Consider the following 26,423-nt stretch of genomic DNA (forward strand, 5'->3'; position numbering starts at 1 on the left):
TTTTCCGATTGCCATCGTGTTTACTGGTTGCCTTTGCTGGCCTACTCTGAGGACAAGGGTCTTGAGAACAATCCAGAAGAGGATCTAGTTAGATTTCCATGAGAGAAAGCCTAAGTACCATTCCAATATCATAACCATGCCTGCCACGGAGTTAGACATGTGAAAGACCTGGCCACTAGAACTTCAGTGTCTAACTACTCCCACAGATACAGAGAGAGGAGTGAGAGGGAGAGGAAGCGGGAAGCTACCTCACCCCTAAAATTCAGGGGGCAGCTCTGGGCTCACTCCGGGCTAGAGCAGGCCTGTGGAAACAGCCTTGGTCATACAACTGATCATGAAGCTGGATGGTTCCAGAAGTTTATATGTGTGAGTCACCCCTCCTTCCCACGAAATTGTTTGAGTGAAGCCAGAGTGAGTGCTGTCTTGCTCCCGAATTGATTCAAATCCCTAGACCAAACTTTCGGATGAGCCCCCCAAACTCGTCAGCACTCCCATCTTCCCTGAATTGGGTCAGTTACACAGGCGGCTAAGGAGCCACGGCTGGAGCAGGCTGAGGCTCTCTGGCATTGCTTTAGTCTGCACTCACTCTACCCAATCCCACCCCCAACAAAGACCATACCTCTTCCCATTCAATAGTGCATTCAACTGCAGAAAGCAAGGCATCATCTTCCAGGGCAATTTGCTGGGTGATTTTTGACAACTTTTGTTAAACCACCTTGGCACACATATGCTCGCTAAACTACAAGTAGAGGGTCTCCAGTAAGCATGCTTGATTTTGGAGCCTGATTCTGCCACTGACTTCAAGTGGAAGTAGAGACACTTTCGTCATATTATCTTGGCTTCTAAAGCTGGCTGAAGTCCAAAGAGTCATAAACTAATTTGAGGAAACTAAAATGACCTGCCTGCAAGCAGAAGAGGTAGGCCTTCCAGTTTCATGCAATTCTAACCATGAATTACGTTTCCTGAATGTAACAATAATAATAATAATTAGGGTTAAGGATGTTCAGAAATTTTTCTAAAGTCAAACCTCCTACTATTTTGGTTTCAGTCTTCCTCTTTAGACGGAGATGAGAAGCATCTCCCAGAAGACTCTGTCCCCCAGGAGAAGCTGGCCTTCGCCAGCCCCGGCTGGCCCAGGGGAAGAAATCTCAGGATTGCTCCACACCTCCGGCAGGAGCAGCGGTTGCATCCACGGCAGGGCCGGGCTACAACATACTCCGAAGGGACCGGACCGTTGCAGGCAGCTCCTCCCAGCCACCCTCCTCCCCAACTCCCGCTGCTCTGCCCCTCTCCACCCACCCCCTCCTTCCCCCGCCCCCCTCAGTCTGGGGAATTTCCCAACCATCCCAAAGCTTGAGTTTCCTGCCTGGAGGAAGGGATGAGTGCAGATAAAAGGGATGCAGAGGGCTTGGGGAAGCCACAGTGCTCTGGAGCTTCAAATCTCCGCGCCTCCTCCCGCCTCCTGAACCCGCGCCCTCTTGCCGCGCTCCCTTCGCCGCTATGAGTCCCCTGTCCAGCCGCGCTGCCCGCCTCCCCAGCCCTTCAAGCTCGCTGTGCGCGCTGCTCGCGCTGCTGCTGCTGACGCCGCCAGGTCCCCTCGTCAGCGGTGAGAGCGCACGGCACGCGGGACGCCCCGGGCAGAGCAGCGCGCCCCAGCCTCGTGGCGGCCGCTGCGTCCAGGGCGCGGGGAAGTGTCCCGGGCTGGGCTTGCTGGGGAAGAGCTCTCCCAGCAGCCTGCCTTATGCCGGTGTCTCTCTTTCTGCCCCAGCTGGTCCTGTCGCGGCCGTAGTGGCAGAGCTGCGCTGCGTGTGTTTAACCATCACACCTGGGATTCATCCCAGAATGATCAGTAGTCTGCAAGTGATCGCCGTGGGACCGCAGTGCCCCAAGGTGGAAGTGATGTAAGTCTTCGTGCGCTGCGGTGCCCACTGTGACCTTGGCAAGAGGGAAGTACCCCCAGCCTGGGTCTTGCGCCCCTGCAGCTCATGGACGCGTTCTCTCTTTCTTTCTGTAGAGCCACCTTGAAGAACAAGAAGGAAGTCTGTCTGGACCCAGAAGCCCCTTTGATCAAGAAATTCATCCAGAAAACGTTGGACAGGTACCTGTCACTTTGATCTTTGTGGTTTCTTAATCTCTCTTGGGAGTGTAGACTTCTAAAGGTCCTTATTGTCTGCCCGGAATTTGGCTATCACATGCCAGACCACGCTTAGAATATAAAGGTTGTTCAGGAGTACAGGGGAAAGTTATTCTGGAATCTCCTGAGAAAATTCTTATCATCAGTCTTACACGTACTTGCCTAAGAGGTTACACAGAACTCACTTCTGTAATGTATTTTTTGCTAGTATAGTCCTTGAGTTCACTTTTTGGTTTTTATTGATCTTAAGCTATATGTTCTGAAAACAGATTGGAGTAGACAGTGATTAAACTGATATAATTCTTTTCTCAACAGTGGAAACAAGAAAAATTAAGAGAAAGGACCATGCACTGGAAAAATTGCCCGGTTCTTCAGCAGAGCAGTTTTCTGGGGATCTCTGGATTCAGTGAAGACAAGAACCAAAGGCTGATTTTGCCAGCGAGTTAGGTTTCTTCATGAAGTCCCCACTTTGAGACAGGGTTGGGAAGAGGGACCTATGTTTGTCCCTGCAGCGTTCTGCTCAGCTTATGAAGTATTTAGCATAGCATTTCCTGCTATTTATTTGTTGCTATTTTATCTGCTATGTTATTGAAATCTTTGGCAATTGACTAAATTGTGAGTCGAGAATCACTGGTTGTTAATCTTTCAGGTGACTATTGTATTTCTAGAATATATTCCTCACAGTGTTACGGAAAAGGCTGCGGATTTAACGTGAATGATATTTCATTAGAATGCTGTATATGGAGATACACTGTTATCCTCATTCTTCTCATGAAACAGGAACTATTTTGGTATTGTTTATTGGGGAACATGTTAGAGAATTTCCTTACTCTTCACTTTGGGATACTATTTAAGTTATATTGCATTAGAAAGCTGGGTATATTGTAGAATATAGTATATATCATATATGTGTGGAATATATTTCCTTATTTCAAATTTCTAAATGTTTAGGTTCTATAAGGACTAATATATTCTTTTCTGATAACTTTAGACATTTGATGTCTTCTTAGTATGGCATACTGTCATGACTTACTCATTAAACTTTGATTTTATATGGTATTTATTAACTATTTTATTATCAGTACTATAATTCTAGTCACTAAATATTATGTTTTGGACAGATGAAAAAGCTAGGAAATAGGTAAATTTCTTATTTCTAGTTTTTCTAGAAATGGATTCTCTTAGTTTTTTAAGAATAACAGCAAACTTAACAATGATCTGTACTCTGAAAGTTTTGAAAACATATTTGGGCTATTTGAATATAAACTCATCATTTAGTTTTCAAAAAAATACATAGCATTGCTAATATTTGTAGATGCTTATAGTGTATCTTTTTAAAGTTTTGACCATTTGTTATAAAGAATTATATATGCATCACATTTACTATGTTAAAATTGCATTGTTTAATTGTGTATGATTGGTTTATAGTACTTCTTTTGTTCTTTGGGAAAAAAAATAAAAGATTTATAAAATTCACTCATATTGTTTCTTCATTCTTATACTGTTACAAAAATTTTATCCTCTTTAATTCTACATTATTTTGAAAATTAACTATGCTCCTCTCTGGCTAGCAGAGAAGACCCTCATTTCCCAATGCCATTGCATTAGCTCAGCCTTTCTCCAAGCTCACTCCCCTTCCAGTTACTCCTTCAGGGTACCAACAGCCTCTAGGTTCTTTAGAAAATCCAAATAGGTAAGACTTCCATACCTTAGATCCTTAACTGGCTCCCTATTTCCTGGACATGAAATAAAAGTTGTGAAGTATGACAAATTAGGTTCTGTCCCATTTGACCTCTGGTTACTACTTCAACTTCCCTTTTCCCTGACATCTTGGCAGTCAGGAGCATAGTTTCCTAACTGGGTGTGTCCTTTCCTGGGTCCAGGCCTTTGCATTTGCTAGGGCCTCCACCAGGAAGAGCCTTACTGCTTTGCTTTTCTGCCTATAGAAGGAAGCTTTTTCTTCCTTCAGAACTCAGCTCAAACAATACCGCCTTCATGAAGTTTGCTTTGGCACTCCCAGCAGAATTGGTGGTTCCATTTTGATGTTCCCATAGCGTCTTCTAGATACTTGAATTTATTTGAATAGCAAATATTGCATTGCTTTTATTTATTTGCAAGTTTCTTTAGCTTACTCTACTAAGAGCTCTCCCCAAGCATCAATCATACTTCATTCATTTCTGTATCCCTAATACCTGACACAGTAAGTTACCCTGACCCTGAGGTTGTCAGACAGTGTCCTAAAATCGATAACCTGGCTCATGTAGGTATTGAATAAATTGTAACTCCTTTACCCTCTTTTCTCCTTCTTGTCTACAAGTAATCCAACAAGAGCTTTGGCAGACACAAGCCCCTCAACCGGTAACACCTACCCCTCACTTTCACCTGGAAACCTCTCATCCTTCCTTTGGGGACAGTTTACCTGTCACTTAGAGTCTCTCTGACCCTTACCTGCACCAGATTAAGGCCTCTTTTATATTTTCTCATTGAACTTTGTTCTTTTCCTTCGTAACATTTTGTCACCAACGTGACTATAAAGTGTATAGAAACTGTACATGTGGTCATGTATTTACTGTCTATTCCAACTTCACTGTAAGCTCCATGGAGGCAGGGACCGTGTATCATGTTCATCTCAGTTCCTAGGAAAGGAGGTGCTTAAATAGATGAATGATCTAAGCTGAACAAGTCCCACTATCTCTCTAGTATGAAAATAGCAATTTCATGTAATAGCTCATTCTTAGGAAAAGCAAGAAAACAAAAGGAGAGTAATCCAATTAGTAGACATTGGATTAATATATTATATATTGGCATGTATTTGTATATATTAGTGTATGTTAATACATCATTAGTATATGTGTATCTAGCATAAGTTATTCTACATCTTTTTATCTCTCTCCTTACATATAAAATATCAGTTAGATCAATATATGTACTATTATTATATTTTTTTTATATATATATAATAGAGAGAGAGAAATACAAAGATCCGGAAAAACCTAGAGTAGATTCAAAGGGATGGGTTTGTGGACAAGTTTTTCAGCAATATAGAAAAGCACAAAAAAACTCAAATTTAAAAAAAAATTCATTAAACTTCTGTGGTCTCTTTTTTCTCTTTCAAATAGTTCTCTTTTTTCTTTGAAACTATGAATTATACACTAATCCTTGGGAAACACTAAAAAAGCAAATCAGATTACCATAAATGTTTGAACTATAAATTTCAGTGTTTTAAACAATGCCTGATTTTTCATATAAGCCCCAAAATACTCATTGAATAAGTGCCTGATAATGATAAATGAAAGCATATTAAATGCCCTTTGTTGGGCAAAATATATGTTTTGTGAAGAAATAAATATTACTGGTTACTTTTTCCTAATCATTTTTCAAGATCTTTGTTTTTCCCAAAAACAAGATTTATATGCTTAATTTGTTCATAAACCATAAAATAAGACCTATTCGTAATATCCTTACAATTCTATTTGTCATGCCTATGCTATAATTGGTGGTTCTATAAAGAAAATAGATTACAATATATTACCGGTTTAACCTATACAGGAACCTCAATGACAGCCACTACTCAACAATCCTACTGTTAGTATTGATCCTGCCACTAGCAAACTCAAGGACTAACGAATCTGGAGAAAATTAATCTGATATATTTCTTCTAGGGATATATCGTACATTTTCCACATACAAACCCCTAAATACTATTTTCCCTCTGTTATCCATTTGAAACTCTCTGTCATACATAAAATCACTGGGAATGGAACAAGTGGTCAGCCAAAATCTACTCTATGTTACTGCTCTACTCCAGACAATTTTTAACATGTAATTATAGCCCTTCATTCTACCAGACTTTCCTGCTTGTCTCCGGGTGTGACACATTCACATAATCCCTCAATTCCTGAAGGTATGACAAGATCTATGATAAAATATGACTAGTGGCTTTGTTTTCCTATCGTAGTTTAAACTCTGGCAGAAGGAAAAGAATTGCTGTGGGTAACTCTCATATGGTACATAACTTCAAAAATCCTTCCTGGATGTTACATTACAAATTGAGAAATTTGCCAGACAGACTGAACACCTGGGGATTTCGATTTGCCTCCCTGACTAAATCATGGAAGACAAGGACAGTGCACATGATTCTGATTTTGGCTGACGGTCCTGGTTTGCTTCTAGTCAGCAAAATTATCCTGAGAAGGATTGTTCATACTTGAAATATGTAGAGTGAAATTATGACATAGAAAGACCTAGAGCTGAGGTGGAAAGTTTTGTTTCTACAAAGTCTAGAGTCCTGTTTCCTAAATATTGGAAAATTGCAAGAACTACCCCCCCACACCCGAAAAATCCATGTTCTTAATGGATGTATTTCTGTGGCCATATAAACGTGCGATGATTGTTTCTGACCCTCCTCTGGGGCTAGACAAAGGGAGAAATAGTTATTCATTTCCAGCAAAAGAGGCCAGTGATGCTTCTTTACAGTTTGTGGTGCAGTACAAAGTCAGAGCCATTGTGTTTCAAATACAGTTTTGAGTCTTTCTAGCTATGTGACCTTGGCAATTTATTTAACATCTCCATCCCTCAGTTTTCCCATCCATAAAATCAGTACAATACTGTCTATCTCACAGGCACCAACTGCTAATTCTGGAACAAAGTAGATGCTTGATAAATATTAGTTCCTTTCCCAAGTCTCCTAATTTAAACTCTCCTTTACAAATGAGAAAACTGAGCATTTTGTAGTTTAAGCACTCTTATTTTCTCTAATTTATCCATATTCTTTCTACCTATGCATGAGTGATTAAAGTTAGTCCTCCTAAAAATTTATTTCCACAAGTCTTTTTTAGGAAGCTTCTGGAAACTTCTGACAGATATATTTTCTGACATTTATAGGGTAATGTCATCAACACGTGTGGCGTATTTTCCTTCTTATAAACATTCATCTATCAAATATCCATTTATTAATAATCTTGTTACATATTGGACCCTGTCCAGGATCCTTATGATATAGAGATTACAAAGATGAAATTTTCAGCCTAAGTTAAGGTCTTTTGGCAGCAAATGTACTGAGTTTTCCCTGACAAAGCTCTACTCGGAAGCTGAACGAAAAGGGATTAGATTTTTTAAAAAGAGAGACAAAGAGAGTCTTAGGTGGAATTCTCTAGAATCAAACTCTGAGAGGAGATTTATGTGCAGGAAGTTTATTGAGGAGTGCTCGAAAAATTAACATCTGTCAGGAAGTAAGGAAGCAGCACTGGGCAGAGGGAAAGTTGCTGATACAACAGAAGACTGAGGTGATTCTATGAGAAGCTCTGGAGCTAGGTGGCCTTTCAGAGTTATTTCTGAATTGTGGCAAGGAAGGCAGACCTCTGTATGCCCCCATTGACCAGTCATTAGGTGTGGGCCACCCCTGGGGAGTGAACATGATTTTGGGTGAGGCAGTTCCCTTAGTCAGTGGGCTATGCCCAGAGATGGCCTCAGCTGTGAGCTATCTGCAGGCATCATTCCCAGCAGGTGGAGAAAGCCATGGTGCACCACCCAGAGGATCCTGAAAGGGCATGTAGGTGGTGCACCATGATTTCAGGGGCAGGGGAGGGGAGGGGAGGAAAGAGGAAGAGAGGAAATAGGAGAGAAGAGAAGAAGAAGGGAGAGGAGGAGGGGAGACGGAAGGGCAGGGGAGAAGAGAGGAGGGGAGGGAGAGGGAGAAGAGGAGAGGAGAGGGCCTGTGTCTTGTTCTTTATTTTCTTCTTCTTTCTTTTTTCTTCCTTCTTTTCTCTTCCCTACTCTCCTTTCCCCTCTCTCCTTCCCTTCCTCTTTTCCTCCTTCCTTCCTCCCTTCCGTTCTTCATTTACTCCTGAGAAGTAAAATGATGCTGCTTAAAAGAGGAAGAGGAGCAGGAAGAGGACTAAGGTCCCCCAGCAGAAATCTCAGCCAGCAGCCAGCACCTCCCACGTGAATGGGGCCATTGTGGACTTCTCAGCCATTCCCACTGCCCTCTGACTGCACCCATTTTTGTGAACTCAGGCAAGACTGACAGCAGAAGAACCTCTCATTCACATACAGAATTATCAGAAACAATACATTGTTGCTGTAAGCCGCTAATATTAGGGTTGGCTTGTTACACAGCGAAAGAGGATCAGCATGCATTTGATGTTCAAAAAATGATATTAATCAACGTTAAATTAAAATTCTCAGGCCTGCAAAACTTTGCAGTGCTCCTGTATAATAGCACACAGGCAGGTAGTTCCCCTTCAACACTTCCACTACCCTCTTCCCACTCCCACCCCAGCTGTATACAGCCTCAGGTGAATGAGGGCCGGAGTAATTGAAGTCTGGAGCACTCTTGTCAACTCCGAGTTACACAGAAAACACATTTGGATTCAGCAATTACAGGAAATCATTTGTTGGCTAGTATTTCAATTTGCTGATTAAGGTGCTTTAACAAACTGATCTCAAATTTTATTATCCTTAGGATCTTCTGTACCAATTGCTTTTATGACTAATTTGCAGGTGATAGCTTATTTCCTTCATACCTGGGAGACGACAGTCAAAATGTTCTATGTAAGGCAGAGTTAACAGATGTGTTAATTTTAATATACAATGGTCCTCCAATGTCTCTAGATATTTTCTTTTAAAATAGCTAACAGATAAGTTCTGTTTTGAGTCTTAGAAAACTTGCTAATTTCCTTAATGACTCTGCTATTTATAAAATGACTTAAAGGAAAAAGAGATAAAGTAACTTACCACCAAAAAAAAAAAAAAACCAACCAGGGTGACAATGTAAGATTTATAAAAAAGGCTATCAAGTTATTTTTAAACTCAAGAACCTCTGACACTAGTTTTTTGCTATTCATTTAAATTATAATTTTGTATAGGCTAACTTCTTTAAAAATGAAGAATCGATTAAAAAACCGATTTTAAAATATCTTTTGCCCATTTCTGTACACTCAGTTTATCATTGTCTATAGTGTGTTTCTCTTGATGGAAATCAAAGAAATAATGCAAATGACAGTAATAGCAGTTGCCAGTAGTAGTAATAATAATAGATTAGCATTTAGAATTCTATTGCTTTGTGCAAATATTTGAGGTTTCACTTTTAAAAAAGAAATAGTTAAATGACTAAGCCACACAACAAAGAGAACTTTGTAATGCCTGGAACATAGTAGGTGCTTAATTAATATTTATTGACTAAATAAAAACTAGCAAAAAATTATTTACCTCAAATGCTGACTAATAAGCTTGTGAAATTTTAGTGACACAAGAAATTTTTTAACACTTCCTCATGAACCTTGCTGACGTATCTTTTGTGACAACTTACATTTGTTGATTAAGACCATGACTGGATGATACTGTACTACATGGGTCTAACCTCTTTCCTGGCACCAACTAACTCAACTATCATCATTAGTTCAGAAGAATCTCTACATAGTTTCTTTAAGAGGATTAAGAACTTTGGAGTAATCTTACTAAATGAACCAGGAAAGAAATTTGGATAATGTTTGTATGGGGGGAAAACATATCCAGTGAAGCCAATAAATATAGTAAACAATATGTGTTGGGGGGTTGCGACGGACAGAAAAATAAAGATCCTGTGAATAATGCTAAAAACCTTCATATCTTGTTCTGGAAATGGTTTTGAGCTTACGTTTGAATAAAAATATACCTGATTTGCGAGTTAACAATATTTCAATCACGATAATGGGGAAAGGCTATAAAGTCATCACTCAGGAAGAACTAGAAAAAAGTGTGCTCTCCTTATTCTGTTTCCTGGTGCAGTTCTGTCTATAGTTCACCCCCTATCTCAGCTCTTAGAAGGATATTAATTTTCAGCTTGAACTTTTCCTTAAGCTTGCTTCTTAGCCTACGAATTTCTGGGATTGAGAGAGGTGGAAAATCATTTTAATTTAATATGTTCCACTGCTAGACTGTTAGTTATAAGAGGAAAACAAATAGGGTGGAGAAAAATAAGGAATATATTAAAAAACAGGAGCTAAGAACTTAAGTAGACATAGTTGGTAACTGTTGAACAGGGAAAATTGGCTTAGAAGTTAAAAAATAAAAAGGTTGGAAAAAATTATTTACTGTAATCATTCTTTTGATAAAAAGTAATTTTGTACATTTAATGTTTTGAGAGTTTCTTCTGGAATTTTAAATAAGCAAAAAAGAAAATGGGAAGTTTAAATATTGTGTGAGATGTGTATATAGTTGTAAAAGGAAGACAATTTGTGGCCAGAGCCTCATCCTTCATGCCCATCCTTCCAAGTCACCTTTTTATACCACAAGTACTTTGGGCTGTGTGGAGTTTTGTTTGATGTGACTGATTAGAAGGGAAAGAGAAACTTTCCTTCATGTGATACATATTCACTGATTTACTCACTAACACTGTTTAAGACCCACTGTCTATTGCATTATCTTACATGCTATAGGATGCATGAAGCCTCAAAGAAACCTTGGACATGCCTCTGTCTTCAAAAGTGTACAGTCCAGTTGAGGAAGCAAGTCTTGTAAATGGGACACAGATCCAGGCAACAACATATACAAGCCAGCACATGTGGGTTCACCTCTGTATCTCCGTGGTGCTTTGTCTATATCACGTAGGGTTTGAGATCAAGACCCTTAATTAGAGTCTGAGAATTGAGGAATAAATATCTTATTGCAGTTTGTATAGTGCAAAACTAGAAAGACCCTCAGGGTCACCAACAAGACAGAGGTTGCACAATTGCCTAAGCCATAGAATCGGCATGCGGCCATTAAAAAGAATGGGGCAAAACTACATTGAGGTAGCATGAAAGGATGCTGAAGACATAGTTTGAAGGACAAAAGCTGTGTAATGATCCCATTTATATAAAAAAGGTCTTACGTCTATGCCTATGTGTGTATATATCTATGTATCTCTATGTATTATGTGTGTGTCTCTATGTATATGTGTGTATATAAACACAAATAGAATAGAAAACTAACGCCAAGTTGTTACCACCAGAGAGCGCGAATGTGGAGTAATGATGAAGAGGAACTTGCATGTTTTATTCCACATCCATCTGCAGTGTATGAATCTTTTAAAATAAGTTATATTATATATTTCTCTGATAGATTACAAATAAGAGGAAAAATAAAGATGCTGGGCCTGGCTTTTTAGGGTACACTCTGATGGTAAAAACAAGTAGTTTATTTTATAACACAGGGAAGATGTTTGCTTCTAGTTTCTAGATAAAATTACAGAAGATAATGCATTTGGAAGACAGAAAGAAGCCCATAAACTAATATGCAATGCGAGCCTTTGATGGTAACTGGCTCATATTTTAGCCACATACTCCAAATGAATCCCAACATTTATCAACAAGCAGGATAGGAATATCTGCTTTCGTTGGCAATTGGAAAGGGAAGATAACTCTTTTTTCCAAGGGCCGCATATTGATGCTTTCAGGTACTCACCAAGTGTCTATTAGGCTTATAAATTGCATTATAGGAAAGGCAGGGCATATTACACAGCTATACAAAGAAAATATATGTAATATTACATTCCAGTTCTTACCAAAGTAGAGTGTTAAATATGTGCAAGGGAGATAGGATTGAGAAAGGAAAGGTGAAGTAATGCATAAAATGAAATTTAGCAGGAAATTCAACTTGCCTGGTGTTTATCTGGGTTGGGCACAACTCGACCACCGTTATACATAAATTACCACACATCCTCACTTCCCCTGTCCCTACCGTTTTTCTCTTTACTGGCCTTGAGAAAGTGTGTATAAAAGACGTCGAGAGAGGGTGAAAAGTCACTTAGCTGCAGACTCCTAGGCAGCCATTCACTCTTACCCTGAGGTCTCCTCGCTCTGGGAACAACTCCAGCTCAGTCTTCTCCACCATGAGCCTCAGACCCAAGGCCACTTCCTCCTGTTCCAGTGCCAGCCCACTTTGGGTCCTACGGGTGTTGCTGCCACTGTCACTGCTGCTGACTGCACTGGTTCCCTCCATCGCCATCAGAGAACGTAAGAGAAACTTCGGGAAAGCTGAAGGAGGAGTCTGTGCTTCCTTGTGGCTGTGGCTGCTTCTGCTGCAGCTATGTCCGGGGGAAAGACTGTCCAGGACTCCTGGGGCTGGAGAGGTCATTATACCAACAACTCTAAGTGGAGGAGCTATGCTTAGTGGGCACTCAGCATGTGCTAGGCATTCTGCTGGAATAATTATACGACCACTAATCATGTACTAATCATGACCACTAATAGAGTCACACTTTCTGCCCTAGCTACAAGTGTGGACAGGGAGCTGTACGTTGAACTTCGCTGCTTGTGTCTGCAGACCACCTCTGGCGTTCATCCCAGCAAAATCCAAAGTTTGAAGGTCATGAGGGCAGGACCCCACTGCCACAAAGTTGAAGTGATGTAAGTCCCTGCTTCTGTGTTATGCGTCATTAAGGAAGCCCTCCACCTCTATCCCCACTGACACTAGTTTATCTAGCCTGGCGGATCCCTTCTGATAGTCAGGCCAGGACACTCACAGATAACTCTATTCTCTCTTGCAGAGCCACACTGCTGAATGGGGATGAAATCTGCCTGGACCCAGAAGATCCCAGACTCGCGAAAATAGTCCAGAAAATTTTGAAAAGTGATTAGTTAGCTGCTTAATCTGTTCATTTTCTGTCAAACCTCTTTGTCTCCCAGAAAGAATAGGAGTTTGAAGCCTTGACTTTCTAGAGTTCTTATTTATCCAGGATACCTACTCATACTGTATGAAAATTTGGATACGTTTTCCATTCTGCCTCAAAAAGTCACATGTTATTCTGAGAAGACTGGTTAATAGATGATAGAAGATGAAAGTAAGCAAGGCTAGTTTCAAAATATGATAATGGTTTACCCCCTAACCTGTGGCTAAAATGTGGCATTGTGCTTTGCATTTCTTTATTTAAAAATTTCTTTCCAAGTACATTTGTGTTAACTTATTTTGCTCTACTTTGCTGTTGGTCTAGACATGCCCATGATGATTAATAGATTCCATAATGTCAACGATATTAGAAATCACACACAGTCCAGCATAGAACACTTGCTCAATAAATGCTTGTTAATATGTTTAGGGACTTAATAGAGTTTTTCATTGTCTTAGTCCTAGGATGTCTTGTTTTAAACATTCTCTGAAAGATTTTTCTAATGTTTGTTTTAGCCTTCAAATACTAAAAATAATAAAGTTGTAGAATGTGAGTCTTGTAAGCCATGGTTATTTACTTTAAAGGGAATATACTTAATACTAGTAGAGCAAAAAATATATGATGAAAAGTATTAACATGCTCTATTAAAAAAAAACCAGTATTTTCTACAATAATAATAATAATATTAATAATAATAATAATACAGGTTGTTTATTGTTAATGCTGTTGATTCTGACTCCTAGCCACCCTGTGTACAGCAGAGCAGATCCCTGCCTGGTCTTTTTGCCCCACCCTCTCACCTTTCAGCGCTGTATCAGACAATGCTCCTCTGCTGTTCATAGGGTTTTCATGGCCAATTCTTTTGGAAGTGGGTGGCCAGGTCCTTCTTCTTAGTCTGTCTTAGTCTGGAAGCTGTGCTGAAACCTGCCCACCATGGGTGACCCTGATGGTATTTGAAATCCTGGTGGCCTAGCTTTCAGCATCATAGCAACACACAGCTACCACAGTGTGACAACTGACAGACAGGTGGTGTGGTTCCCTGACCGGGAAAGGAACCCGGGCCACTGTGGTGAGATCCCCCAATCCTAACCACTAGACCACCAGGGCTGGCTAAATACAGGTTCTACTTGGTGTCAAATGTTTTGCCCTGGCATGTTTGTACATATTTGCCTTTACTTAATACTTACATGGTTACAATTTTAGTATTAGAATCAGCCTTGCAAATAAGTACAATAGAGAATTTAAACTTTGCCAGACTTCTAATTATTATTTTATAATCAACAGAACTTTCATGCATTTCTTAATTCCTTAAATTTACACCCACACTATTCTTACAGAAGTATTACCATCAAATCAAAATTTTGTATTGCTTTGTTGTCATATATTATTAATTTTAACAGAATCGTTGGTGGAAAAAAGCCTTAATTATCTTTTTATATTTTTTTACACTTTGATATTTCACAATACGGACAACAAAAGTCACTAGTTAATGATCTGTGCCATTTTTAATGTACTATAATAATAGCTAAACTTTACGAATAACTATACCAGGCATATTGAGTGTTTTGCATGCCTGAATTAAATAATTCTTACAAGATAGCTACGATCTGCTTAGGAGCATGTCCGTTCTCTGGAGAGAGAATAACTGCGTAACTTAGCTCTACCACTTGCTAGCTGTTTAACTGTGGGCGTTGAGTAACCTCTCTGGGCCTAAGTTTCATCATCTCTAAATGTGAAAATTATATTGTTTATCTCATACAGCTGACGTGAAAATTAAAAGAGTTAATAAATTCAAAGTGCTGAAAATAATGCATGTCACATGATGACCCATACATAAATATCACTGACTATTGACTATTGTTACTATTAGCATCTCCAGTGTCACAGGGAAGAAATCTGAAGTTCAAAGAGATTAGAAAATTTGCCCCAAGATCAGATAACTAAGTAGGTGACTGAGTGGGGATTTGAAACTGTGTTCTTAGCCATCACACCATTTTCCTTGATTCTGTTTTCTCTAGTGAAGAGATTACATTATATATCACCTAATGCTATTGACACACAAATTAGGACTCGATACATAATAGCATACTGCATATACTATGATGGTTATAGGAGAAGAAATAAGTTTACCCACTCCAACCTGCACATGGACCGTGGGGAACGTTTATGTATTAAGCATTTAGTTCACAAACATTGCATATTAAGGTTTCCTTTTATTATCTCCTCACTATTATAGGCTCAATGCCTTAAAATGTTTTGTCTACAAAATAAGTGCATTTATAAAGTAAATAGTTAACAAAAAATATACATAAGTAAACACATAATAAAGCAGTAAATAGGGATTGCAGTCGTTTTCATTAGTTTTTCTCTAACAATTCTAAATAGCTCAGACATATTGTTTATTTCTCTGGTGGTTTCCCACTGAAATCCAAGTCCAGCTCCTAAGACATGACACAGGTTTTGCACTATGCTAACACCTCCTAAGATGCAGACGTCTTTTATTTTTGTGTGTACATATTGAAGTGTTACATTTAACTCAGAGAAAGAATGATTTAATTGCCACTTACTGCTTCCTGGATTCCTTTACACTGCAAATATGGAAATCTGGGGGTAAGCTTGTACACATCCACTATGCTGCCCATTCATATCCAAACCACCCGTTCTATCCATTCCCTCTGCTGCTAACCCAATTTGAGATCTCAAGTTTCAGTTCCATAAGCATGCATGTAGGAATCACAACATATTCTGTACCAGCCATTGTGTTGGATGCTGGATATTTAAAAATATGTAAGTCACAGAGAATTGTCCTTGAAGAGATCACTGTCTGATGGGAGAGGCAGACAGGTTAATACATAATCACAACTGCACGTGACACACGTTAACATAGAGATATGCTCCAACTGCGCGAAGAAACAAACACATGAACAAGTCAAAGCCTCCTCCTCCTCATTTTCAACATTTATCATCTTCACTAACGTAGTGCTTTATATTGAGTTCCTTCCTACCAGTGTGCTAGATAAACCTTATCATCTCTCACCTCACAGAGCTTTCCATTTAGGGAGATGTAGTTTAAGTCCTGACAGTTGTTCATTTTGTTTTGTTTTTCATTTTTTCTTTTTGTAATGCAATGCATGACTTAAGCTTTGATTGCTGAGACATCCATTTTCAAAGAGGCATCCACTTCAAGAGGGCTTTCTGGAATAAACACATTGCCAGTGCCACAGCTAGATAAAGAGCCAGCCCTCTCGCCCCCCACCAGGCTCCTTTGTTTCAGAGATAATGGTTGATTTAGATAACTCACCCCATGCTTTACATTCCCACTCTTATGTTTATTCACCAATAAATAGTGAGCCCACGAAACCCTAGGCCCCCACCCTTGACTCCCATAAAAGCAGAACTCCAGGCCCTTGCGCATGCTCTCTCTCTCTCTCCCCACAACCCCACTGTGTAATTTCCAGGTCTTGTAAGTAACAAACCTTTATTTTTTCAAAGTTTCCTGATGGTTATTGCCTAAAGGGGTCTTGCAATCATATTAAGAACCACAAGTGCTGGTTCATCCACAACATTGCTTACTGATAGGCTGAGACCAACACAAAACAGGAGAGAAACCATTTTAAATAGTTTTAAACACACACACACGTATATCTGTGTGTAAATATATATACAAGTGTGTGTGTGTGTTTGTGTGATCTGTGAGAAACAGGAAAAGCAGAGGGTGCTACAAGATACAACAACAGGGAACACAAATAGCTTTAGCTATCAGGAAGTCCCCTCTAAGGAAGTGATACTTAAGCTGACACCAGAAATATGAAGACAACTTAGCCAACTGAAAGGGTAGATGGTAGTAGAGTAAGAGAAAGAACATTCTAGGCCTAGGAATCAAATTGCACATCCTTGCAGAAGTCTGGTCCTGCTGAGAATTAAGAGGTCAGCTAGTTCCATGCAGTGGCCTCCTGATGCCCTTCACCACTGTTCAGCAGTGTGACAGACAGCATCTGGCTTTGAGATGAGGGAATACTTTGTCCTGATCAAGAGCCAAAGTCATTCTTTCTCAGGGAATGGAAAATGGTCCATATTGCTCTCTCAACCTTTTCTGTGCAGGATTCTGTTGCATACCCTCCACCATCTCTTCCACATCTTTTCCACACGGCTCCCAGATGCTCTGTGTCCTCCTGAGAGCATCACTGCCCCCGCCAACAGTGCAGCCTATCTCACCCTGTCACTGGTACTGGCCCAGGTCACAGCAGGCACTGGGAGATTTGGCCTGGAAACTCTCCTTCTTGACCTCTCTTCTGGGCTGAGCAGAATGGAGAAACATCCACGCATCAAGTTTTTATAGAAAGAATGCATTCAAATACTACTTTTATAATTTTTCTCCGAGTAAAAGGATAGATGAGGATAACAGACCTTGCTTCCTAGAGTATATTGGATGATGATTGGTAGAGTCAGGTAGATCTATTCAAGAGAGTGAGGAAGCCCTCCACCTCCGGGTGAAATTCAGCTTCGAGTCATCGCCTAGAGACCAAATTCAGCTTTTTAGTAGCAGAAAATGATTACAAACTACACACCTTGAACACACACAGCCGCCAAACTCAACTCAATAGTAATCAACAAAAAAAGCAGGACCGAAGGAGCAGCTCCTAATAAGGCAGTTGGGAGCTGGCGAGGGGGCAGAAACTCTCAGTCCCGAAGGGACGTGCTGCGTAAATGGCAACACGGTGACTACAGCGAGCTCTAGTATTACACAGAGCAAAGAAAACACACTTTTTTAAGGTTCAAGCACTGCTTTCAACTGCACAAATGTGCGTATATACGAATTCAGGTGGGTGTGTGGATTCTGCTACCAGTTCCCAGCCAAGACTGCAGACCCTGGGCTCTTTTTTTTTTTGACTCCCCTAATCTTGGCTGGCCAGAGCCAAGCTCTTCCCCGAAATGTCTCAGCTTCAGCAACGCAGCTTGCCACTCTCCATCCCAGGTTTCCGGACCGGACAGACAGTGGGGATAAAACGGGCCTGGAGAGTCTCGGGAGCCACCGGCCTGAGGAGCGTAGCGCCTACCGCCTCTGCGCTCTCGGCTCCTGCTGGCGCCTCCGCGACATGAGCCTCGGAGCCGCCCCCCGCCCCCGGCCCCGCCCGGGGCTGCTGCTCCTGGGACTCCTGCTCCTGGGACTGCTGCTCCTGCCAGCCGTAGTCTCCCTCGCCAGCGGTGAGAACAGAGGCAAGGCCGGGAGGGACCCGGGGAGCGACCCGGGGCAGCCCCCAGCACTTTGTTGAGCGCTTGCTAAGTGGTTAGGCGCTGTGCCAAGCGCTGCCCCGTGCGCTTTACCACGTAGTCAATAATACTTCCTTCTGAAAGAGGTATGATTTGTGGGTGAGGAAATGAAGGCAGTGGGGAAGGTCCCTAAGGAACCTTTGGCCACTCATGAAGTCACCTCTCCCTCCCCTCCTCCAACCTCTCCCCCACCCCCAGCAGATCCTGAAGGAGGAGATGGAGACCTGCGCTGCGTCTGTGCGAAGACCAGCTCCCAAGTCCGTCCCAAGCAAGTCAACAGCTTGGAGGTGATCAGGGCCGGCGTCTACTGTCGCACCCCGCAACTGATGTGAGTCTTTGCATTTGCTTCTTCTGCGCCCACCCTCAGCCTCCTTTGCCCTTCCCTACCGCCCCTCCATGACCCCCTGCACCCTGAGCCTAATCCTGTGTTCAAACCCATCGACTGAAGGGCGCCTCTTCTCTCCCTGGCAGAGCTACCATGAGGAATGGGAGGAAAACTTGCGTGGACCCGCAGGCCCCCCTGTATAAGAAAATAATCAAGAAAATTTTGGAGAGTCACCTATCAGCTGCCTGAATCTGTACATTTGCTATATAACGTGTTTTGTTTTGTTTTTTTCATTTTCAATCTGTGGAAAAATCTTCTGATGTTTTTATTATCCTTTAAATTCTAAATAAATAAAATAAATCAAGTTGTGGTATAGTCAAAATATTTCTTAATAGAGCAAAGAAATAGTGTTGATGCATCACAATTTCATATAAGAAAAAATCTCTAGAATTTTAAGCAAAAATATATTTTGAAGAAAGATTTGGTTTAAGGCTTGGTGTTATATGTTGGCTGATACATATTTGCATATTTACATGATTGTATGACTTAGCTACTTATTTGCATACTAATGGTATAATTAGCTTTGTCAATAAATATTAATAGCACTTAAGCTTTACTGGGCTGCTTTTTAAAAACAATTAAATAAATAAATCAGACTGCTTTATCCCCTTAAAATTTATACTCTATGCCAGTATTAGAAAATTCATAAAAATAAAACAAGAATCTATACTACTTAATGGAAGCATATTGATACTTTCCACAGAATTACGTTAAAATATTTTTACGCTTTATTGGTCCTTTGAAAAGGCTGACATTTCACAAAAATGAAATATTAAAAACAGTTCTCATACCCACATTACTACCTGTAATGAATCCCACAGTTGGCAAACCTACAGAATTGGTTATTACATTCCATTTATAGACCATGAGTGTTGCTATAAGCATGCAAATGTCTTGAATAGGTTTTTCCTTCAGTATTCTCAGGTTCTGTAAAATCTTATTTGCAATCTACCACTGTTCCATGAATCCTTTAACACTGGAAATATTGAGATTATATGTTAAACAGCTGTGGAAACCAGGAGAGGCGCAAGGTTGTAATTTCGTTCATGCTTTAGGAAGACACTATTCTACTTTGGGGAGAAAGGAAGGTGTTGCAAGATGAGTGTGTTAGTTACCTATTGCTTCTGTAATAAATTACCACAAACTCAATGGCTTAAACAACACAAAATTTATTATCTTACAGTTCTGGAAGTCACAAGTCCAAAATGTCTTACAGGCTAAACTCAAAGCATCCTCAGAGCTGCATTCCTTCTGGAGGCTCTAGAGGACAATCCATTTCCTTGTCTTTCTCAGCTTCTAGAGGCCACCTGCATTCCCCAGCTCATGGCCTCTTCCTCCACCTTCAAACTACATCACTCCAACCTCTGCTTCCGTTGTCACCGCTGACCCTTCTACTTCTTTTTTTTAAATTATTTTATTGAGGTCATATTGGTTTATAACACTGTGTAATTTCAGGTGTACATTATTATATACCAGTTTCTGTATAGACTGTATCACGCTCACCACCAATAATCTGGTTTTTATCCGTCACCAGACGTACGAGCCCCTTTACCCATTTTGCCCACCTCCCTACCCGCTTTGCCTCTGGTAACCACTGATCTGTTCTGACCCTTCTGCTTCTTATACCTTGCCTGCCCCTTAAAAGGACCCTGGTGATTACCTTGGGCCCACTCATATAATTCAGAATAATTTTCCCATCTCAAGATCCTTAACACATCTCCAAAGACTTTTTTGCCATATAAGGTAACACTTTCACAGGTTCCAGGGATTAGGGCATGGAAATCTCGAAGGAGGGAGCATTGTTCAGCCCATCATAATGGGCAAGAAGGCAGAATCTAGTTGAGGCAGGAGAAAACTACAGACTCTCACTCATGAACTAATGTCATTTCAAAGTAATGTGACAATGTTTGTGTAGAGGTGGGATTAGACTGCTGAGAGAAAATGGAGAATGGTACAATTCAGTCTCCTTGGGGGCGGGGGGCTTTGAGATGACAAGCTACTGAAATAGACACTATTTATAGAGGCTTATGAAATGCCAGAGTAGCATCTAAACTTCCACACTGCTTTGCGTGTTAGGTAATATTATTTCCATTGTAGAGTTGAGGTAACAGTCTCAGAAAGGTTAAGGAATCTCCAGAGGCCACAGTCTGTTAGAGGCTGAGCAGATCAGTCTGACTCCTAACTCCCTTCTCTTGCTCTCACACGATGCTGCCTTTCACACAGCCCAGTGGCGTGTTAGCTAATTCTTCAGAGAGGAACTGTTCCATAAACCAGCTCTTGGAGGTGGAGTAGGAATTTGCCGTGGGGTAAAGGGAAGAATGGAACTGCCACAAGGTGAAAACTAAGTAGAGAGACACAGGACCATTAAGTCCTCAGCACGTTTATCATTCTGCAGAGCTAGAGTAGGGAGAGAGAATGATGGTCTCCAACTAGTTTTTGCCCATTTGGTGTTCTTCACTTTCAGTCCACCTTATGTACAGTCACCCAAATTATCTTTCCAAAACACAGATACTTCCCTGCATAAAACCTTCAAGATCCAATGTCCTTAGCATGGCTTCCAAGGCTGTGCCACACTCACTTCCCCTCTGTGCCTTAGTTTCTTCTGTGAAATGGAAATATTATGAGTCTCTACTTCGTAGATTACTGTGAGGACTCAATAAATGATATATGCAAAACACCTGGCATAGTTGCTCATACATATATGGTCTGTGCTTAAAAATTAGCAACTACTAATTATTATTATTGCTCTCAATATTGTTCTCAATGCACCATCTTGGTCAATTTGGAGTGTTGAGTACGACATTTAACGGTGTGATTCTTGGTGAAGTCAGGGAGGAGGTAAAATCCCCTTTCTATCCCACTTGTGTTATTATGGCTGGACAATAAAATTGACACAAGACCAGATTAATAGGAGAAAAACCCAGTATTGGAGACCGTAGAGAAATGATGCTCAGAGAATGAACAAAGCAGGCAGTATACATATCTTTTACACAAAGAAACAATAAATTTGTGAGGAACAACAGGGCAAAGAAACTTAGATTTGAGGCACATGGTTAGTGAGGAATTTAAGAGGAGTTTAGGCTTGAGGTAGTAAATTAGCAAGGTTTGTTTATACAGGCTTCTTGGCCTGGAATTCCCTAGCTCTGGTGATGAGGATGCAGGAAGGGCACCTTTTACAGGGGAGATTTATTTCCTGCTTTCAGGGGGAAGAGAGGCAGGAAGGTCAGAATGCCCTTTTTGCTTCTCAAATAACTTTAAATCAAAATAACCAGTATGTTATTGTGGGATATTTTGGGGTGGAGTGTCTTGGGTCCCAGCAAGTCCCTCCTCTGAAACTTGCCTGGAAGTTTCACATATTAAAAGTTGATCAGGTAGATTGTTTCATTATTTCGTCGAATTAATCTTTTAGACCTGAAAATAGGTCAGCTCAGTTAAACAGTTGTGTCTCTATTTCACGATGTGGTGATGCAGGTGGGCTCCCAAAGTTAGGTCTATGATGCAAGCAATCAGGTATTTAGCAAGAGGCATTTCTATGGAAACAAAGAAAAAAAATGGTTAATGGTTGGAGCAAATTATAAAACAGTTTCTGAGCCTAGGGGGAAGCCAGTCAAGAAGATTTCTAAATGTCAGGGTCAAAGCACCTTTTGCAGTTTGAAATGTCTCTAATGATGTCATTGGATGTTCAGGTAAACTTTCTGCATGGCTTACTCAGAAACAGGCATGAAGTTTGTTTAAACAAGGGCTATTGTGGCAGTCTTTCAAGTTTACAAGTTATTCAGCTTCAGTTTGCAGGGTTTCAGGGAAAAGGGGCAGCTTTAGTTCTTAATGATTCCAGGTCAAAAGTGAGAGAAAAATTGAAAATGTTAGTTTGGAGAATTGTAGCCAAATATTTGAGGAAACTGGAAGAATTTAGGATCCAGTCCAATTTTTAGGTAAATAACAAAACTTCACGGCAAATTAACAGCACTAGAATCTAACATCCATAAGTGTGTGTTATAGTTTCTACTGAAATACAACTTTTGTCTCTAAAATCACCCTTATTTTATCAAAGATAGTCAAATTAAGGCTAATTTCTTTGCAAAATAAGTCTAGTTTCAATAAACTTGGCTCGGTGACTTACATAAGTACAGCAAGAATAACGATTGATTGTATAGGCTCTTTTAAATTTACTTTGCTAGAACATTTCATAAGGAATCTCTAGATTGAACTGTTAGTAGCCTCTTAAGGCTAAGAAGCCAACGCAGATGTTCTGCCTGTAATACCTGTAGATTTGGGTGAATTCCTCTCTTTTTGAGGCTCCCAACGTATCTTGAGTTTCTTGCATCTTCTTTACGCACCTGGTTAGGCTATCAGAAACCCTGTAAATAAGGTACCAGGCTGTTTTGCCAAGGGGTTTTATTGGCTTCATAGAGTCAACCTTAATTCCTTAAAGCTCTTTGGTTAGATCTGAGTTTATGCATGTCTGTCTCAAACATGACATTTCAGTCAAAGCCTTAAATATAGCCAATGTTTCCAATTGTGTCCTGTTACAAGGAAAACAGATTCTTATTGAACTTGTGCAAATAAATATATTGTCATGAAAATAAGAATACTCACTGAAAGTTTCTGAATTTTGGGGAGATCAGGTAGGGAGAAAAAGTAATTGTTTCAATTCTGCTTACAAAGTTATAATTCACCAAATTGCTGAAAGTCATAGATAGCTTACAAGAAAAGAAAAAAAGATTTTCTTAAACCTGGAAAAACATAAGATTGAAAAGACAGTAATATTTCAGACAAAAAGTCAAAAAATTTATAATCATTCTCATCAGTTCATTCAGTCCCGTGTAATTAATTCTTATCCTGCTTGAATCCAGTTTTCCCACTAGTTTTCTCCACTTTGCCTGATGATTGAGGGTGATAGGAACAGTGATAATTTCAAGAAGTTTGTAAAGTTTTTGTTAAGGCTCCTATGATTTGCCCAGTGAAGTGATTGCCTAAATCAGTGTAGATTGTGGAAGGTATACTCCAAGTGGGAAACACATTTTCTAACTGTTTTATTTGCCATTTTGAGGGCATCAGCCTTGTGGCAAAGGAAGGCTACAACTCATCTGGAAAACAGACATACGATAACAAGAACATATTGACTACTCATACTAAGTGGCAGTTGAATGAAATCTAGCTGCGGGTGCTCAAAGGACCCACAGGGAGTTCTGAGGCCTCTGGGAACAGAAATAGTTTTTTGCATAGTGGATTCAGAAATGTAAAAACTGAAAAGTGGGGTTTGCCAGGGAGTCAGGAAGAAGCAAAAGGGTGTCTTGGGTTTCCTATAGCCCTGACTGTTTACCTTAGAGCCTTTGTATACCCATCTTAATTTCTCTGATTCAGGAGCAGACTGTTGCCATTTTATAAGGACATTAGGTTGGCAAAAGTCTGGCAATGAGGGGACAATTTGTTTTTTTTTTTTTTTGCAGAAGCAGAATGGACTTGATTCACGTGTGTCATGACTTAGATTCTGTTGTTGCTGGCTTTGCCTGAAAGCCAGCTAAGATGCTTTCCTGATATTTAGTGTGAGCCTCAATTTGATGACAGGCAACATTTTATACTAGAACACATTAAACTTCTAGGAATTTCACAGAATTTCTGGAATTCTTATAACATATACTTATGTAGATACAACATAAAGAAGGCTAAATGTTGTTTCTTATTTGATAATGCTTTCCATGTAATTTAACATATCAAATAAACCTAATTAGCTTAATACTCCTCTGTTTATAAGGAAAGAGAACAAATCTTTTGAGCTGTTTCAGGGATCCTCTGAAAAACCCCTAAGTTAGCTAGAGGTCAAAAAAGACTTCATTTAGAATTTGATTTGGGGAAGTTTGTAAAAATAAAGATTTTTTGAAACATTTGCCTAAGTAGGATCACAGATCATTATGAAACTTAATATTTAATTATCTATTTAACCATAGTGACAAAAAGATTTCAAAGACAAATATAGAAGGTTACATAGCTGTAAAACCTTAGCTCTTTTTCATAGATAAGACTCAGTTTTTAACATAAAGCACAGGGAAAAGTTCTGATAAAACGTGAAAAAGTAAGGAAAAACCTTTCATAATCCCTTATCAAGAGCAGACCAATATTCCAAGAATACTTTGATCTTTTAAGAGATGAAAAGAAAACTAAGTTCCAGTTTTATATACACTATTGATATTAAAGCTTATTTTTAAAATTCTTAAAATAACAATTTAGTTTTAGCTAACTTGACCACACAAGGTAAGATTTCCTCTCTCTCTCTCTCTCTCTCTCTCTCTCTTTTTAAACAGGGAACGAAAATCAAATTTTAATTTTGTACCAGCTTAATATTAATAATAAAACTCACTCATTTAATTAAGTTCATTTCAATCTTAGTTAGCATTGGCCACACATAAAATCCCTATCCAAAGATCTTTTCTACAAACCTTCTATAAATTTCTATATCTATTTTAGTTTGTCTCTTGTTCTCTTTTTTATTTAGCAATAACCAGATTTATTTCGGGGCAAAATTATGATTTTTCTCAACAAAATGCATCTCCATTCCTCATACTTTTTTTTAACTACCAAAATATACATCTTATTTTCCTTGCATACAGAGATTTTTCCTTTATTGTTTTTAGTAGATTTAATTACATATATTAATTAGAATTTTAACCCTAGAAACCTTCTTTTACAGTGAAAACTAAGAAGTAAGCAATTGTGAACTGTATGTTATACCATATTCTTTAGATTAACAAATTTATGAATACATTTTATAACTTCTAGAAACATTTTTATAGTGCAATCTTTCAAAAAAGCACAGAAAATGTTTATTAATAGACCCAAATTTATCTTTTAGTTTCTCTGTAATAAGGAGCCTGCAGTAGATAAACCCCTGTACAGTAATTAATATTTTATTATTTTATCTTATCTGGAGATGACCTAGATATTGAATGAATTTTCCATCATTTAATTTTATTTAGCAAAACTCTAAAGTTTCAAGTTACCAAAAAATTTAAGGAAGCTATTTTAAAGTACACATACCATAAAACATAATTTAAAAAATCCTTATTTCATTAACAGCTATATAATTCACTTGCTCTTAGCAAACATACTTGATTATTTATGAAAAGTTCATGAGATATTAAAGCAGTTAGCTATTATCTTAAGTTAACTTTTTTCTTGCTGACAAATTTTGTAACAGAGATAGCATGAGCTCATTGGACTAATAACCCAGGTAGAATAAAATGCATGTTTGCATTATATCAAATGCTGATAACTCTGAAGACATGCCAGTTTTAATTAAACCAAGCTTTTATTTACCAAAGATTATTTTATATCATGCTAACTTGGAGAACATTTGAGTTAGATTTTATTATATTTAGAAATAATTTATATAGGCACTTTCAGTTAATTAAATAGAGCTCTTTAGAAATTAATTTTGATAATATCACCAGGTAGAAAAATATTGTATCTATAACATGCATACATATATAGAGACAGACACAAACAGAGATCTTACAGCTTTTATTTTAAAAATTGCAGCCATGAATCAGGTACAATACAAAACTCACTACTTGATAAATAATTGTGTCTCCAGCAGATGCAACGAGTTAGGGTTATCTGCTTAAAATTTTTTTATTGGTGTTAATATTTGTGGAAAAGACTTTTAAAATGTATATTTGCTTTAGACTAGGTGGCTGTGAATTAGATTTGAGGTGAGAGAGCCTCTATAGCAGCCTGCACTTAATAATTTTATTTATTTATTTTTTCCCCCAAAGCCCCAGTAGATAGTTGTATGTCATAGCTGCACATCCTTCTAGTTGCTGTATGTGGGACGTGGCCTCAGCATGGCCGGAGAAGCGGTGCGTCAGTGCGCGCCCGGGATCCGAACCCGGACCGCCAGCAGCGGAGCGTGAGCACTTAACCGCTAAGCCACGGGGCCGGCCCAGCCTGCATTTAAAATGAAACATTTTTTTTCTTTCTTTAACCTTAGGCTTTACTGATTGAGCTAG

The 26,423-nt window shown here is 39.4% G+C and overlaps 3 protein-coding genes across 3 annotated transcripts; all 3 read left to right on the top strand.

The window, feature by feature from the left end:
- Positions 1-1,421: 1,421 nt before the first annotated feature.
- On the top strand, positions 1,422-3,610 carry LOC101393674 (C-X-C motif chemokine 6). Its single transcript, XM_004419169.3, has 4 exons — positions 1,422-1,606; positions 1,769-1,901; positions 2,015-2,098; positions 2,450-3,610. Exons 1-4 carry the CDS (start codon positions 1,501-1,503, stop codon positions 2,466-2,468), a joined length of 342 nt encoding a protein of 113 aa, XP_004419226.1. The 5' UTR covers positions 1,422-1,500; the 3' UTR covers positions 2,469-3,610.
- An 8,331-nt stretch (positions 3,611-11,941) lies between these two features.
- Positions 11,942-12,882, top strand: PPBP (pro-platelet basic protein). Its single transcript, XM_087434431.1, has 3 exons — positions 11,942-12,108; positions 12,366-12,501; positions 12,642-12,882. The coding sequence occupies exons 1-3, from the start codon at positions 11,985-11,987 to the stop codon at positions 12,730-12,732; spliced, it is 351 nt and encodes a 116-aa protein (XP_087290557.1). The 5' UTR covers positions 11,942-11,984; the 3' UTR covers positions 12,733-12,882.
- A 4,887-nt stretch (positions 12,883-17,769) lies between these two features.
- On the top strand, positions 17,770-18,721 carry LOC147916479 (platelet factor 4-like). The gene is made up of 3 exons (XM_087434430.1): positions 17,770-17,966; positions 18,231-18,360; positions 18,504-18,721. The coding sequence occupies exons 1-3, from the start codon at positions 17,858-17,860 to the stop codon at positions 18,604-18,606; spliced, it is 342 nt and encodes a 113-aa protein (XP_087290556.1). The 5' UTR covers positions 17,770-17,857; the 3' UTR covers positions 18,607-18,721.
- Positions 18,722-26,423: the final 7,702 nt, after the last annotated feature.

The sequence above is a fragment of the Ceratotherium simum genome, chromosome 8 (genome assembly GCF_057802395.1).
Source record: "Ceratotherium simum simum isolate JZ-2026a chromosome 8, ASM5780239v1, whole genome shotgun sequence".
NCBI classification, from domain to species: domain Eukaryota; kingdom Metazoa; phylum Chordata; class Mammalia; order Perissodactyla; family Rhinocerotidae; genus Ceratotherium; species Ceratotherium simum.